At 37.6% G+C, this 12,803-nt stretch overlaps 1 protein-coding gene and 1 long non-coding RNA gene across 7 annotated transcripts; both read left to right on the top strand.

Moving 5' to 3' along the window:
• On the top strand, window positions 3,044-4,156 carry LOC110271119. Of its 5 annotated transcripts, none has more exons than XR_002361280.1 (4): window positions 3,044-3,068; window positions 3,170-3,235; window positions 3,816-3,905; window positions 4,062-4,156. It is a non-coding gene; the product is annotated as an uncharacterized LOC110271119 (long non-coding RNA). The 5 variants fall into 5 exon arrangements; XR_002361278.1 differs by having other exon boundaries at window positions 3,053-3,068; window positions 3,855-3,905; XR_002361279.1 differs by lacking the exon at window positions 3,044-3,068 and having other exon boundaries at window positions 3,111-3,235.
• Window positions 5,297-6,121, top strand: LOC107636671 (protein ALP1-like). 2 transcript variants are annotated; one of them, XM_021121315.1, is made up of 3 exons: window positions 5,297-5,421; window positions 5,507-5,729; window positions 6,093-6,121. In XM_021121315.1, exons 1-3 carry the CDS (start codon window positions 5,395-5,397, stop codon window positions 6,098-6,100), a joined length of 258 nt encoding a protein of 85 aa, XP_020976974.1. In that variant the 5' UTR covers window positions 5,297-5,394; the 3' UTR covers window positions 6,101-6,121. The 2 variants fall into 2 exon arrangements, with proteins under 2 accessions (XP_020976974.1, XP_020976973.1); XM_021121314.1 differs by lacking the exon at window positions 6,093-6,121 and having other exon boundaries at window positions 5,507-5,800.

Below are 12,803 nucleotides of genomic sequence, written 5' to 3'. Positions count from 1 at the left end.
TCTAAATTCTCATTTTACTTCTCTGTTTAACGCTTTTCATGCTCATTTACAATTCTGTTATTAGATCTGATTCAATCCAAGTTTTCTTCTATTCCTCTGCTTGTTGCAATTTTACTTTTTCTTGTTTAATTTCTGCAAATCCAATTCCCAATTCCCTTTACAATTCAAGCCATTTACATTTCTTGCACTTTAAGATTCTGCAATTTACATTTCTTGCGTTCTAAGTTTCTGCCATTTAATTTCTTGTTCTTTAAGATTCAGCACTTTATTTCCTGTTCTCTTTAATTTCATGCGAATTACCCATTCCCTTTACTTTCCATGCAATTTAAATTCTGTTAATTACAAATCACTCAACCAAATCTTGATTCGCTTGACTAAATCAACTACTAAACTAAAATTGCTCAATCCTTCAATCCCTGTGGGATGGACCTCACTCCCGTGAGTTTTTATTACTTGATGCGACCCGGTGCACTTGCCGGTGAGTTTTGTGTCGGATCGTTTTCCGCACATCAAGTTTTTGGCGCCGTTGCCAGGGATTGATTAGATTGACAATGATTAAGCGAGGTGGTGATCTAGATCTAGCATTTTTATTTTCTGTTTCTCTAATTTTTGACTAACACGCTAACTGTTTGAATTTTTGCTTAAGCTAACTAAAACTTCATTCTAGCAGTAGATTGAAGTATCACTGGTTTGTGTGTTTCTTATGTTCTGCTTGTATGTCAGGTACAGGAAGAACCACACCAACCTTTCATGAACAAGACGAAAGAACTCTCAGGAGGTTAAGAAGAGCTGAAAGAGGGAAAAATATTGCAGGAAATGACAACCAAGAACCATGAAGCCTCCATAAAAAGCCTAGAGAGGCAAATTGGGCAAAACCTTTATTGTTTTTTGGTAAACATCCACAAGAGACACCTGAAGAGGGGTGTAATTGTGGTATTTTCTAGGCTTCTCACCGTGTTGATCTTCTTTTTTCTTGGACTCTTTATTCTTGTCCAATGGTGGGTTAGGAGAATCCGGTTTTTGAGTTGTCTCCCAATCAGGAGTTCTCCTCCATATTGATATATTTTTCTGCCCTTTCTTGAACCTCGTTTAGAGATGTTGGGTACTTCTTGAATATTGAGTGGCTGAAAGATCCTTCTCATAGGTCATTGATGAGTCCCATAATGGCCGCCTCTGTTGGAAGACTTTGTATGTCAAGGCATGCTTTGTTGAATCTTTTCATGTAGCTGCGGAAATTTTTCCGATCTTCTTGCTTGATTCGTAATAGGCTTGGGGTGTGTTTGGCTTTATCCTTCTGGATGGAGAACTTGGTGAGGAACTTTTTCGCTAGGTCATCAAAACTTGTGATGGATCTTCGAGGCAAACTGTCGAACCACTTTATTGCTGTCTTCGTTAGGGTAGTTGGGAAAGCTTTGCATTGAAGGGCATCTGAGGCATCAGTGAGATACATTCTGCCTCTAAAATTGCTAAGGTGATGGCTTGGATCTGATGTGCTGTCATACGGGGTCATGTCGGGAGCTTTGAAGTCCTTTGGGACTTTAGCTTTCATGATCTCTTTGGTGAGTGGGTTTTGATCTTTGTGGGGGCTATCTTCATGACTGGAACGAGCGGTCTTGGTTTTGAGATCGGCTTCGAGCTTTAAGAGCTTGTCCTCTAGCTTTCGATGTCATCTTGTTTCTCTCCGAAGGTCTCTTTCGGCTTCCCGTTGACGTTCAGCTTCTTGTTCCAGTTGTTTAAGGCGATTCTGTTGCTCACAGATAGCTTCAAAAATTTTTGTGTTTGGGGATTGCTTATCTCCCCCGTTTTGAGGTGTGTCTTTGGAGGTGGCATTCATGTTTTTGTTTGGCGTTCTGTCCACCAAATCAGAGTTGTGGTCGTTGTTATGGTCATCCGCCATGGTGATGGGATGACTTCCAGCTTCCCCAGCAACGACGCCAATGTTCCGAGGGTTACCTAAAACTGAAGGTCGATCTCGGATGAGATCTATTGTGGTGGCCGGAGCTGTCGTGTCCGACCTGATGGAACTGGTGGCCGGAGCTGTCGTGTCTGACCTGATGGAACTGGCGGAGCTGGAGATGCTGCTGATCCTTCGTCATCGGAGGGTGGTGGTACCTGCAAGAGACTCCGATGCCTAAGTTAGCATAAGCTTTAATCAGATTTTTAGTAGAATCAGAGTATGAGTTATACCTGGGTGCTCCAGTGTATTTATAGTAGTGTGGAGTGACCTTTCTAGAGATAAGATAGTTATCTTATCTTATCTTATCTTTGAGTGAAGTCATCTTATCTTTAAGGGGAACCGCCTTTATCTTTCTAGGCTTTGGCTGCCTTTAGATCGGGCTGTGTTCCTTCGTTTGGGCCTGCTTCGGGCTCTTTTGACGATTTGGCCGAACTCTTTGTGAAGAGGTCGGTAATGGGCTAACCTTCCAAGAGGTCAGTCATGGGCCAACCTTCTAAGAGGTCGAACATGGGCCAACCTTCTAAGAGGTCGGCCAACCCAGTCTTTTATAGCTCAAACCGATGCATGAACAGTATGTTTTATTCCCTGGAATCAAAATCCAACCCATTTTATTCCCATCTCCCCCCTGGTTATCTTTAATTCCAACAGGAATGGAATGTGTATAATAAAGTGAAAAGACCAAAATACCCTTATTAATTTCACTCCAACCCTTCTTTTCAGATTTTTACTCTTCATTTGATCAGAAACCCAAACCCTAGCAGAGCCCCTCTCCCATCGAAACTAAAACCTAGCCGAGCTTCTTCCCAAATTTATGGAGGCTCCACCAGCGTCAGCACCATCTTGCCACCGATTTGAGTTTGCACGACCACCCCTCACCTTATTCTAGAAGGAAATTCACTTCAATCGTTCGTTTGCATTCGTGTTTCATCATCGCAGCTCACATTGGTTCACCGCCACTGTATGCTTATCGTAATCACTGCCGCGCCCCTAGCAGAATCTTCTGCGTCGTGTGCTCGTGTTTGGTCGCTCTCCTCCTTCACTCTCTTGCTTGGCATTGAGTTCGTCATCGACGAGGAAGCTTTGCCACCGTTTCTCCAATACTTCGCATACGGTTCTCTCTCTCCCTCTGTCTCTCTTTCACTTTCGATCTCTCTCTCTTTTGATATCTCTCTCTCTCTCTTGCCCTCTCTCACTTTCTTCTGTTGGTTGCAGGGGATACTAAATAAGAGAAAATTGGTTGCTATTGATGCTGGAAACAGGGGCTATCCTCCGAATAAGGTATGTAAGTTGATGATTACGATGTTTTTGACACCAAATTTCTGATGATTTGATGATGACACTGATCTGAGGTAGTTAACATCGTTGTTAAGTTTGCATAAGGTCACAAGTTGAAAAGTTGTTTTCTACAGTGAGTGCTTTTGAGTTTGTGGTGTTTGAAATTTAAGGGGAGAAAATGAAGGTTAGATGGTGAATTGGTGATTGAGTTTTGGAGCACATAACCTAGTCATGTGTTTGCTGTTTTTCATTGTTTTTCAAGAACCAAAATTGCTTGCAATTCTTTTATTCTTCCATATATTTGTAATTATGCCACTGAGAGCTAAAAAAGATAATTTTGTTTCATTATAATTTTGTTAGCTGAACTTGAATTTAATCAACTCAATTTAACTATTATGCTTTTGTATTCTTTTACTTGTGTTCTATTTAACTCTGATGCTTTTGATTCTCTTTTGCTGATATCCTACAATCAAACTTTAAGCTGTTTTGGATTAGAATTGAAGTTCTCTAATTTGTATAAAGCATGTCTGCAGCATTCAATTTATTGGATATTACCTTTCATTAAAATTAAATGATTATATAGAATTTCACTTACAATGACAATGTATATTTCTTCTTCAAGTCGAGGGCTTACCAAGATTATGCTGCGGAAAAATCCAGAGCTTAGGCAAGCGTATGTTTACTTGCTTGACTTCTTAACTATTACATTTCATCTTTTAAACTATGTATTAACTAGTGAAAAGTTGAAAATCAAAATATACCCTTGCTGTTTGAATTTGCTACTAGTTCATTGATAGGTTCAATTTATTTCCTCTCTTTTGCTGAACAGATCTGCTACATATACTATCATCTACTCCTAGACATCCAAACCTCATTGAGCACACCAGTGAGAAAGCCAAGGAAGCTAAAGATATACAAGTGAGATGAAAAGGCCCACATAAGTCCCATTTGTAGTTTAATTTTCCTGATCTTAGGAGATGACAAGGCCCATATGAGTGATTGCTGACAATGGCCTTTTTCTGTATTGTTGTTTTAATTGATACATCCTAATTCCTTTTTCATGATATATAGATGCTGATTTATTTTTTCAGTGGCAATATTTGCTTATCTCTGTGGTTTGAACTATGTTTATTTTATTTCTCAAATAAATTGCTGAACTCTGTGGTTTGAACTCTATTTTTTTTTTTTGCTGAAACTCTTATTTGAACTATGTTTATTTTATTTCTTAAATAAATTTAGGGTTTTTTGAATTGTAATTTTAAACCATTTTTAAGTGTTCTTCTTAAATTGAGCTTAATAGGTCATAGTACTGTATTAAGTTTTTTGATGTTGTTTCACATTGTAATATTTTTAATTTATTCTCTTTTAATTTTGCTGATCATTTTTTTAGTATAAAGTTACTATAATTTTTTGAAAGAGCAAATGAGATGCCCTCTTTTAGTATTAAAGTTATGATAATGCAGAAAAGGGAAGTTAAGTGCTGAATGTATATCTCTATGGTCTGATCTCATTGCTTAGCTTTGAATTGTGATTTATGCAATAAGCTAAATATTTCGAATAAGTTTGAAGTATGGCTATTAATTTTATTTTTTAAATGATAGAAAAAGCTTACATAGAATAAATAAATAGTTAAGTCTTCTAGCTAAATATTTTAATATTTTTTTTTGCAGAATAGATCCCAAACAGAAGATGAAAGTTATTGCCTGCTTGATTTTACATTTCGAATTAATGAATAACCTTATGGTTAAGTTGTTGATGATTTTCTATGTTTTGATTATATTGCAATTGAAAAAAAAGAAGAAAAGAAAATGGAATAATTGTTATAGTAGGCAAGTAATAAGTGATGTTACTGTTGATAGGATTATTTATTTTAGTGATCTAGCATGTATAGAAAATACAAGAATGGATAGATGTGCCTTTCATGCATTGTGTAACATGCTTAAAAGGGGTAGAAGATTAGAACCAAGTAGAAATATGGGTGTAGAAGAAATGGTTGCCATGTTTTTACATATTATAGCACATGATGTCAAAATTAGAGTAATAAAGAGACAATTTGTGAGATCTGAAGAAACAATTAGTAGGTGGTTTAATGATGTATTGCTTACTATTTGAGATGTCATAATCTCTTACTGAAGAAACCTCAACCATTTAGCCAGGATAGAATGGATGAACGATGGAAATGGTTTAAGGTAATTTATTTTGCTAATGGTATTAAATCTCATATGGTTGGTGTTCTTTAGGATTGAGTTAATTGATCTTTGCTTTAGATTTTAGGATTGCCTAGGAGCCTTAGATGGTACTCATATCAAAGTCAATGTCCTTGAGGCTGATAAGCCTAGATATCGAAACAGAAAAGGTGACATAACAACCAATGTGCTTGGAGTGGTTGCTCCTGATATGCAATTTATCTACGTACTGGCGGGTTGGGAGGGTTCAGCTGCGGATTCAAGGGTATTGCGAGATGCACTATTTCGCAATGGGTTTAGTGTTCCCCAAGGTATTTTATTGAGACTTTAATATGTTATCAAAGTAACCATTTGATCTTTCATTAATTTTGTTCAATTGTGTATGTCACACTAGGTCATTATTACTTATGTGATGGTGGATACATGAATTGTGAAGGATTTTTGGCACCTTATAGAGGACAAAAATATCATTTAAGTGAGTTTAATCGACATAATCAACCTAGTACAACCCAAGAACTTTTTAATATGAAACACTCACAAGCTCAAAATGTCATTGAAAGGGCATTTGGAGTATTGAAAGCAAGATGGGGAATTTTAAGGGGAAGGTCATTTTATCCTATTAAAACTCAAGGAAGAATTATAACTGCATGTTGCCTTTTGCATAATCACATTAGAAGAGTGATGGTTGTGGATCCTATTGATGAGATAGTAGATCAAAATATGCTTGGAGTAGATGGGGGGACGATCCACCATATTGAGACGAGCGATGCTTGGGGTAGATGGAAGGATCAACTTGCACAAGAAATGTGGAACCAATGGAGGAGAAGACATCATACACAATAATTGTGTTCATTTTTCTATGTATGAGGTTGTCTATTGTAACATTGATTTTATTTTATTGATGTGTTTGCGTTCTTCTACAAGAGTTGTGCGTCTGTTAGTAAATTTTAACTTTTTGAGACTTCTTTGTAACTTTAATTTGGATAATAGTAAAGCTTTTTAATACATATGTGGTTAGAATCGTTGAGATTTGTTTTATATAAGTTCTATTATGGATTATGAGACGAATTACAAATTATAAAATTTTTTAAAATTTAAATACGTATTTTGTGTTAATTTTAATTAAACATATTTAATATTAGGGGTATTTTAGTAAATTTAAAAAATTTAGAGTCAATAATAATTTAACTAAAGATATTTGTTATTAGGGATATTTTAGTAAATTTAAAAAATTTAAAATCAATAATAATTTTAATTAAAAATATTTTATTTTATTATATTTATATTTTATTATATATATTTATTAAATTTAATCATTAATATTCTAATTAAAAATTATAAGGGCATTTTGGACAAAGTATTCACAATTTCCAAATATATTAAATATGAACCAAACAAAAATTAAAACATTCCTAGGCATATTATTAATATTCCATAGATTTTATTTTTACAAACCAAACATAGGAATACTATATACTTGGTAATATTATTCCAAGGAATCATATTCCTAGTAATGATATTCCAAGGCATAAAAAATTAATCCTTGAACCACACACACCCTAAATGTAATAAAAGAACCTTGACTTGGGAGTGAGGATCCAAAGGAATCCCATCATCGCCATAACCACAACTATGGTAATTATCATGAGTTAATCTCGCTTAGTCAACCCTAACCATCGAGGAGTAAGTCAAGTAAGCATAATTGACCTTAATCCATAAGTCCTAGCTAACTTACCAAACTAGTTGATAAAAAACTAGTGTCAATAGAAACAAGAGTCAACTAACTCCCCAAGAATTACCACTAAATGTCGGACATTATGACTCTAGTATCCTAGGAACTCAAACCACAAGCCAACGTGGGAAAATCTACTCAAATTCTAAGGTTGACATTTTCACAAATACCTTGTGTGCATAAAAGTAAAGCATGAAAAATTTGTAAGGAAAAATAGAGAACTATAACCAACTATTAACAAAACCAAACATAAACAAGCAATCAAGGATAAAGAAAGCATGAAATATTAAATTCATCAATTAAAACTCCAAGTAACATAAAATTTGAAATATGAACAAAGCACTTGAACCAAGAGGAATTGAAAATAAAGGCAATGTAATTAAAGAGAAATTAAAGAGAACTTACAAAAGAGTTGATCAACATCCAAGATAAAGGCTTGCTATATAATGCTACAAAAAAATTGCATAAACCCTAAGAGAGCAATTCTACTCTACTCCTACTCCTATTCCTACTATATGAAATTATGAAAAAATAAAGTCTAAGTCCTAATGCCTTCATATGTGTTGATTTCCCCCTTATATAGCACTTCAATTCAGCAATTCAGCCTTCCAAAATGGGCGAAAATCCCTCAGAAAACGCACAGCACGCGTTTTATTAATAAAATCACATGCAGGGACCTGTGCGTACGCACAGGTACTCGTGCGCATGCACACATGCAAATTTCTTCTTGTGCGTGCGCACGTAAGCTTGTGCGCACACACACTTGTCTGTGTGTGTTTTTCCTTGTTTTTTTCATGTTTTCTCCCTTGTACATGCTTTCTTCTACTTTTGGCCATCCATTCTTGCCTCCAAGGCCTGAAATCACTCAACAAACATGTCATGGCATCAAATGGAATAAAAGTGGAATTAAATTGCTCATTTCAAGCACAAAATTGCATGTGTTCACATTTAGGGTCAAATTGGGGACAAAACATAAAAGTATGCTATTTTGGTGCTTAAGTGTGAGTTCATGTGCTAGAATCCATCTAAATTAAGTCAAAATATATCATCAAATATGGAATCATCACCTAGCAACCTTGCTCCTCCACAACTTGGGACGCTTAGTGATCCACCCTTGCCGCCTTCATCAACTTGGGACGCTTAGTGATCCACCCTTGCCGCCTTCATCAACTCTAAAGTCTAGCATTGATGCTATAACCCCAAAGGGAGGCGAGCCACTTGAAGAGATAAACTCTCAACCCACTCTTACTATGGAGGAATCTATTGATAGGGGTGAGAACTTTGTTAAGAGCGGAAGAGAGGATGAACTCAAGGTAGGCAACCACCATGAGCTCCAAAGAAGTCCAATCGATGAAGAAAGATCAAAAGAGGGAGAACTTGAGGATGAAGAAGATGAAGGTACCTCACCAATTCCCCATGACCAAGAGGATAGGCTACCACACCAAGAAGCAAGGGAAGATCTGAAACCACTTCTACCCCATGTTAAATATGCATTCTTTGGCAAGGAACACAAATTTCTGGTGATAGTGGCAACCGATCTTTCCAATCAAGAGGAGCAACAACTCCTTGAGGTTATCCGGAAGTATATGAAGATGATTGGATGGAGCCTAAGTGACATTGTGGGAATAAGCCCTCAAGTGTGCCTTCATAGGATTTTCTTGGAAGAAGGTGCTAAGTCGGTCCAGCAACCGCAAAGACGGCTAAACCCCACAATCCTTGATGTAGTCAAGAAAGAAGTAACTCGCCTCTTGAAAGCGGACATCATCTATCCCATTTCAGACAGTGAGTGGGTGGTGCACGAATTGTGAATCACACTTTTCACACTCGTACCACTAACCAGCAAGTGCATTGGGTCGTCCAAGTAATACCTTACGTGAGTAAGGGTCGAATCCCACGGAGATTGTTGGTTTGAAGCAATCTATGGTTATCTTGCAATTCTTAGTCAGGAAGTCAATTATATTTATCAGTTGAATTGCGAATAAACAAGAGAGCATGGATCAAAGGTTACTTGTTATGCAGTAATGGAGAATATGTTGGAGTTTTGGAGATGCTTTGTCTTCAGAATCTCTACTTTCCTCTGTCTTCTGATTCACGCATGCACGTCCTCCTATGGCAAGCTGTGTGTAGGTGGATCACCGTTGTCAATAGCTACCATCTATCCTTCCAGTGAAAAGGGTCCAGGTGCGCTGTCACCGCACGGCTAATCATCTGCAGGTTCTCAGTCGTACCGGAATAGGATTTACTATCCTTTTGCGTCTGTCACTACGCCCAGCACTCGCGAGTTTGAAGTTCGTCACAGCCTTCCAATCCCAGAATCCTACTCGGAATACCACAAACAAGGTTTAGACTTTCCGGATTCTCATGAATGCCGCCATCAATCTAGCTTATACCACGGAGATTCTGATTAAGGAATCTAAGAGATATTCATTCAATCTGATGTAGAACGGAGGTGATTGTCAGACATACGTTCATGTATTGAGGAAGGTAATGAGTGTCACTGATCATCACCTTCTCCATAGTTAGGCGCGAATGGATATCTTAGATATGAACACGCATGTTTGAATGGAAAACAGAAGTACTTGCATTAATTCATCGAGACACAGCAGAGCTCCTCACCCCAACAATGGAGTTTAGAGACTCATGCTGTCAAAAGGTATAAATTTTAGATCTAAAATGTCATGAGATCCAAAATAAATCTCTAAAAGTTGTTTAAATACTAAACTGGTAACCTAGGTTTACAGAAAATGAGTAGACTATGACAGATAGTGCAGAAATCCACTTTTGGGGCCCACTTGGTGTGTGCTGGGGCTGAGACTAAAGCTTCTCACGTGCCTGGGCTGTTTTGGGCGTTCAATGCCAGGTTGTAACCTGTTTCTGGCGTTGAACTCCACTTTGTAACTTGTTTCTGGCGCTGGACGCCAGACAGGAGTATGGAAATGGCGTTGAACGCCAGTTTACGTCATCTATCCTTGAGCAAAGTATGGACTATTATATATTGATGGAAAGCCCTGGATGTCTAATTTCCAACGCAATTGTAAGCGCGCCATTTGGACTTCTGTAGCTCCAGAAATTCCATTTTGAGTGCAGAGAGGTCAGAATCCAACAGCATCAGCAGTCCTTTTTCAGCCTGTATCAGATTTTTGCTCCGCTCCCTCAATTTTAGCCAGAGAATACCTGAAATTACAGGAAAATACAAAAACTCATAGTAAAGTCCAGAAACATGAATTTTGCCTAGAAACTAATGAGAATAAACTAAAAACTAACTAAAATATACTAAAATCTATATGAAATTAACCCCAAAAAGCGTATAAAATATCCGCTCATCACAACACCAAACTTGAACTGTTGCTTGTCCTCAAGCAACTAGACAAATAAAATAGAAGACTAATAAGTCAAGAAGCAATAATATCTCAGAGTTTTTGAGTGAAGCTCAGATTCTAATTAGATGAGCGGGACTAGTAGCTTTTTGCTTCCGAACAGTTTTGGCATCTCACTTTATCTATTGAAGCTCAGAGTGATTGGCATCTATAGGAACTTAGAATTCGGATAGTGTTATTGATTCTCCTATTTCAGTATGATGATTCTTGAACACATCTGCTTTCTGAGTCTTGGCCGTGGCCCTAAGCACTTTGTTTTCCAGTATTACCACCGGATACATAAATGCCACAGACACATAATTGGGTGAACCCTTTTAGATTGTGACTCAGATTTGCTAAAGTCCCCAATTAGAGGTGTCCAGGGTTCTTAAGCACACTCTTCTTTTTGCTTTGGACCTTGACTTTAACCGCTCAGTCTCAAGTTTTCACTTGACACCTTCACGCCACAAGCACATGGCTAGGGACAGCCTGGTTTAGCCGCTTAGGCCAGGATTTTATCCCTTAGGCCCTCCTATCCACTGATGCTCAAAGCCTTGGGATCCTTTTTATTTACCCTTGCCTTTTGGTTTTAAGAGCTTTTGGCTTTTTCTGCTTGCTTTTCTTTTTCTTTCTAAAATTTTTTTTTCTGCAAGCTTTGTTCTTTGTTGCTTTTTCTTGCTTCAAGAATCATTTTTATGATTTTTCAGATTATCAATAACATGTCTCATGTTCATCATTCGTTCAAGAGCCAACATATTTAACAGTCTTAAACAACAAATTCAAAAGATATATGCACTGTTCAAGCATTCATTCAGAAGACAGAAAGCATTGCCACCACATGTTACTAATTAGAATTTTTCTTATTAAAACTCAAATTTTTATTGCCTCTTATTCAAAAGATCTGCTATTTTATTCATGTTTGCTGATGATGAGAAAAATAGACTATAACTTAATTGGAGATAAAATCAAAATAGAAACTAATTACTACTATATGACTCCTAAGGTAAACTCCTATAACGACAACTATCACAGAGTTAAAGCAGAAATTGGAATTTAACAACCTTTGTTCTGGGAAGTGGATGTTCCTCGGATCTGTGGGGTGCTTGGTCCTTCAAGAGATAACTTCTGGCACTTTAATTCCCTCAAGTCACGCCCTTGCTCTTCCTGTTCTTTAATCAAATAGCAAAGAATTTGACTTTGTTCCTTCTGTTCCTTTATTATTTGTTCCATAGCTTCTTGCATCTTGGTAACTGATGTTTCAAGATACTCCCAATATTCAGATTGAGGGATTTCTGGGAGAAATTCCTGTGTTTTCTTCTTGATGGGGTCATCCTGTGCTTGTTGTTTTTCCATTGATGCTTTGGTGATTGGTTTCTCAATTGAGATATACTCAGTTATTCCCATCCTTACTCCAGCGTCCTTGCAGAGCATAGAAATCAAGCTTGGGTAAGCCAACCTGGCCTCTTTAGAATTTTTGTTAGCAATTTTGTAGAATTCAGCTGAAATCAGTTGATGAAGTTCCACTTCTTTTCCCATCATGATGCAATCGATCATCACTGCTCTTTTAACAGTGACTTCAGAACGGTTGCTAGTGGGCAGCAGAGAATGCCCAATGAAGTCCAGCCAGCCTCTGACCACTGGTTTGAGATCTTCTCTTTTGAGTTGATTAGGAACACCCTTCGTGCTGGTGGTCTACCTGGCTCTAGGGATGCATATGTCCTCTAGAATCTTATCCAGGCTCTTGTTTGTTCTCATCATTCTCCTATTGAAGGAGTCTGGATCATCTTTCAGCTGAGGTAGCTTTAAGATTTCTCTGATCTTGTCAGGGTGGGTATGAATAATCTTTCCTCTGACCATAGTTCGATAGTCATAGATATCAGATCCAGATAGTCTTTGCCTGTCTGTATGCCATATATTAGTGTAGAACTCCTGGACCATATTCCTTCCCACTTTCGTTTCAGGATTGGCTAGGATCTCCCAGTTCCTAATTCGGATTTGCTCCTGGATCTCCGGATATTCGTCTTCTTTCAGATCTAATCTAACTTCCGGGATCACTGATCTTAGACCCATTATTTTATAATAATGGTCTGCATGTTCTTTGGATAAGAACTTCCCTTGATTCCAAAGTGGTTTTGGAACGCTCTCTTTCTTGCCTCTTGAAGTGGGTTATTTTCCATTAGGAGCCATGCTCTTAGTGATCACGGATAAACACACCAAACTTAGAGGTTTGCTTGTCCTCAAGCAAAAGAAAAGAAAGGAGAGGGATAGAAGGAGAGCTAGGTGCAATTGTTGATGGA

This window comes from Arachis ipaensis, chromosome B04 (genome assembly GCF_000816755.2).
Source record: "Arachis ipaensis cultivar K30076 chromosome B04, Araip1.1, whole genome shotgun sequence".
Classification (NCBI taxonomy): Eukaryota; Viridiplantae; Streptophyta; class Magnoliopsida; order Fabales; family Fabaceae; genus Arachis; species Arachis ipaensis.
The sequence above is the reverse complement of the archived record's forward strand: the minus strand, read 5'-3'. Positions and strand labels throughout refer to the sequence as shown.

Coding starts and splice junctions, on each gene's coding strand:
- LOC107636671 (XM_021121314.1), top strand. CDS start 5,395: ATGGATGAACGATGGAAATGGTTTAAG. Junction 5,422..5,506: donor AACGATGGAAATGGTTTAAG/GTAATTTATTTT, acceptor TTTAGATTTTAG/GATTGCCTAGGAGCCTTAGA.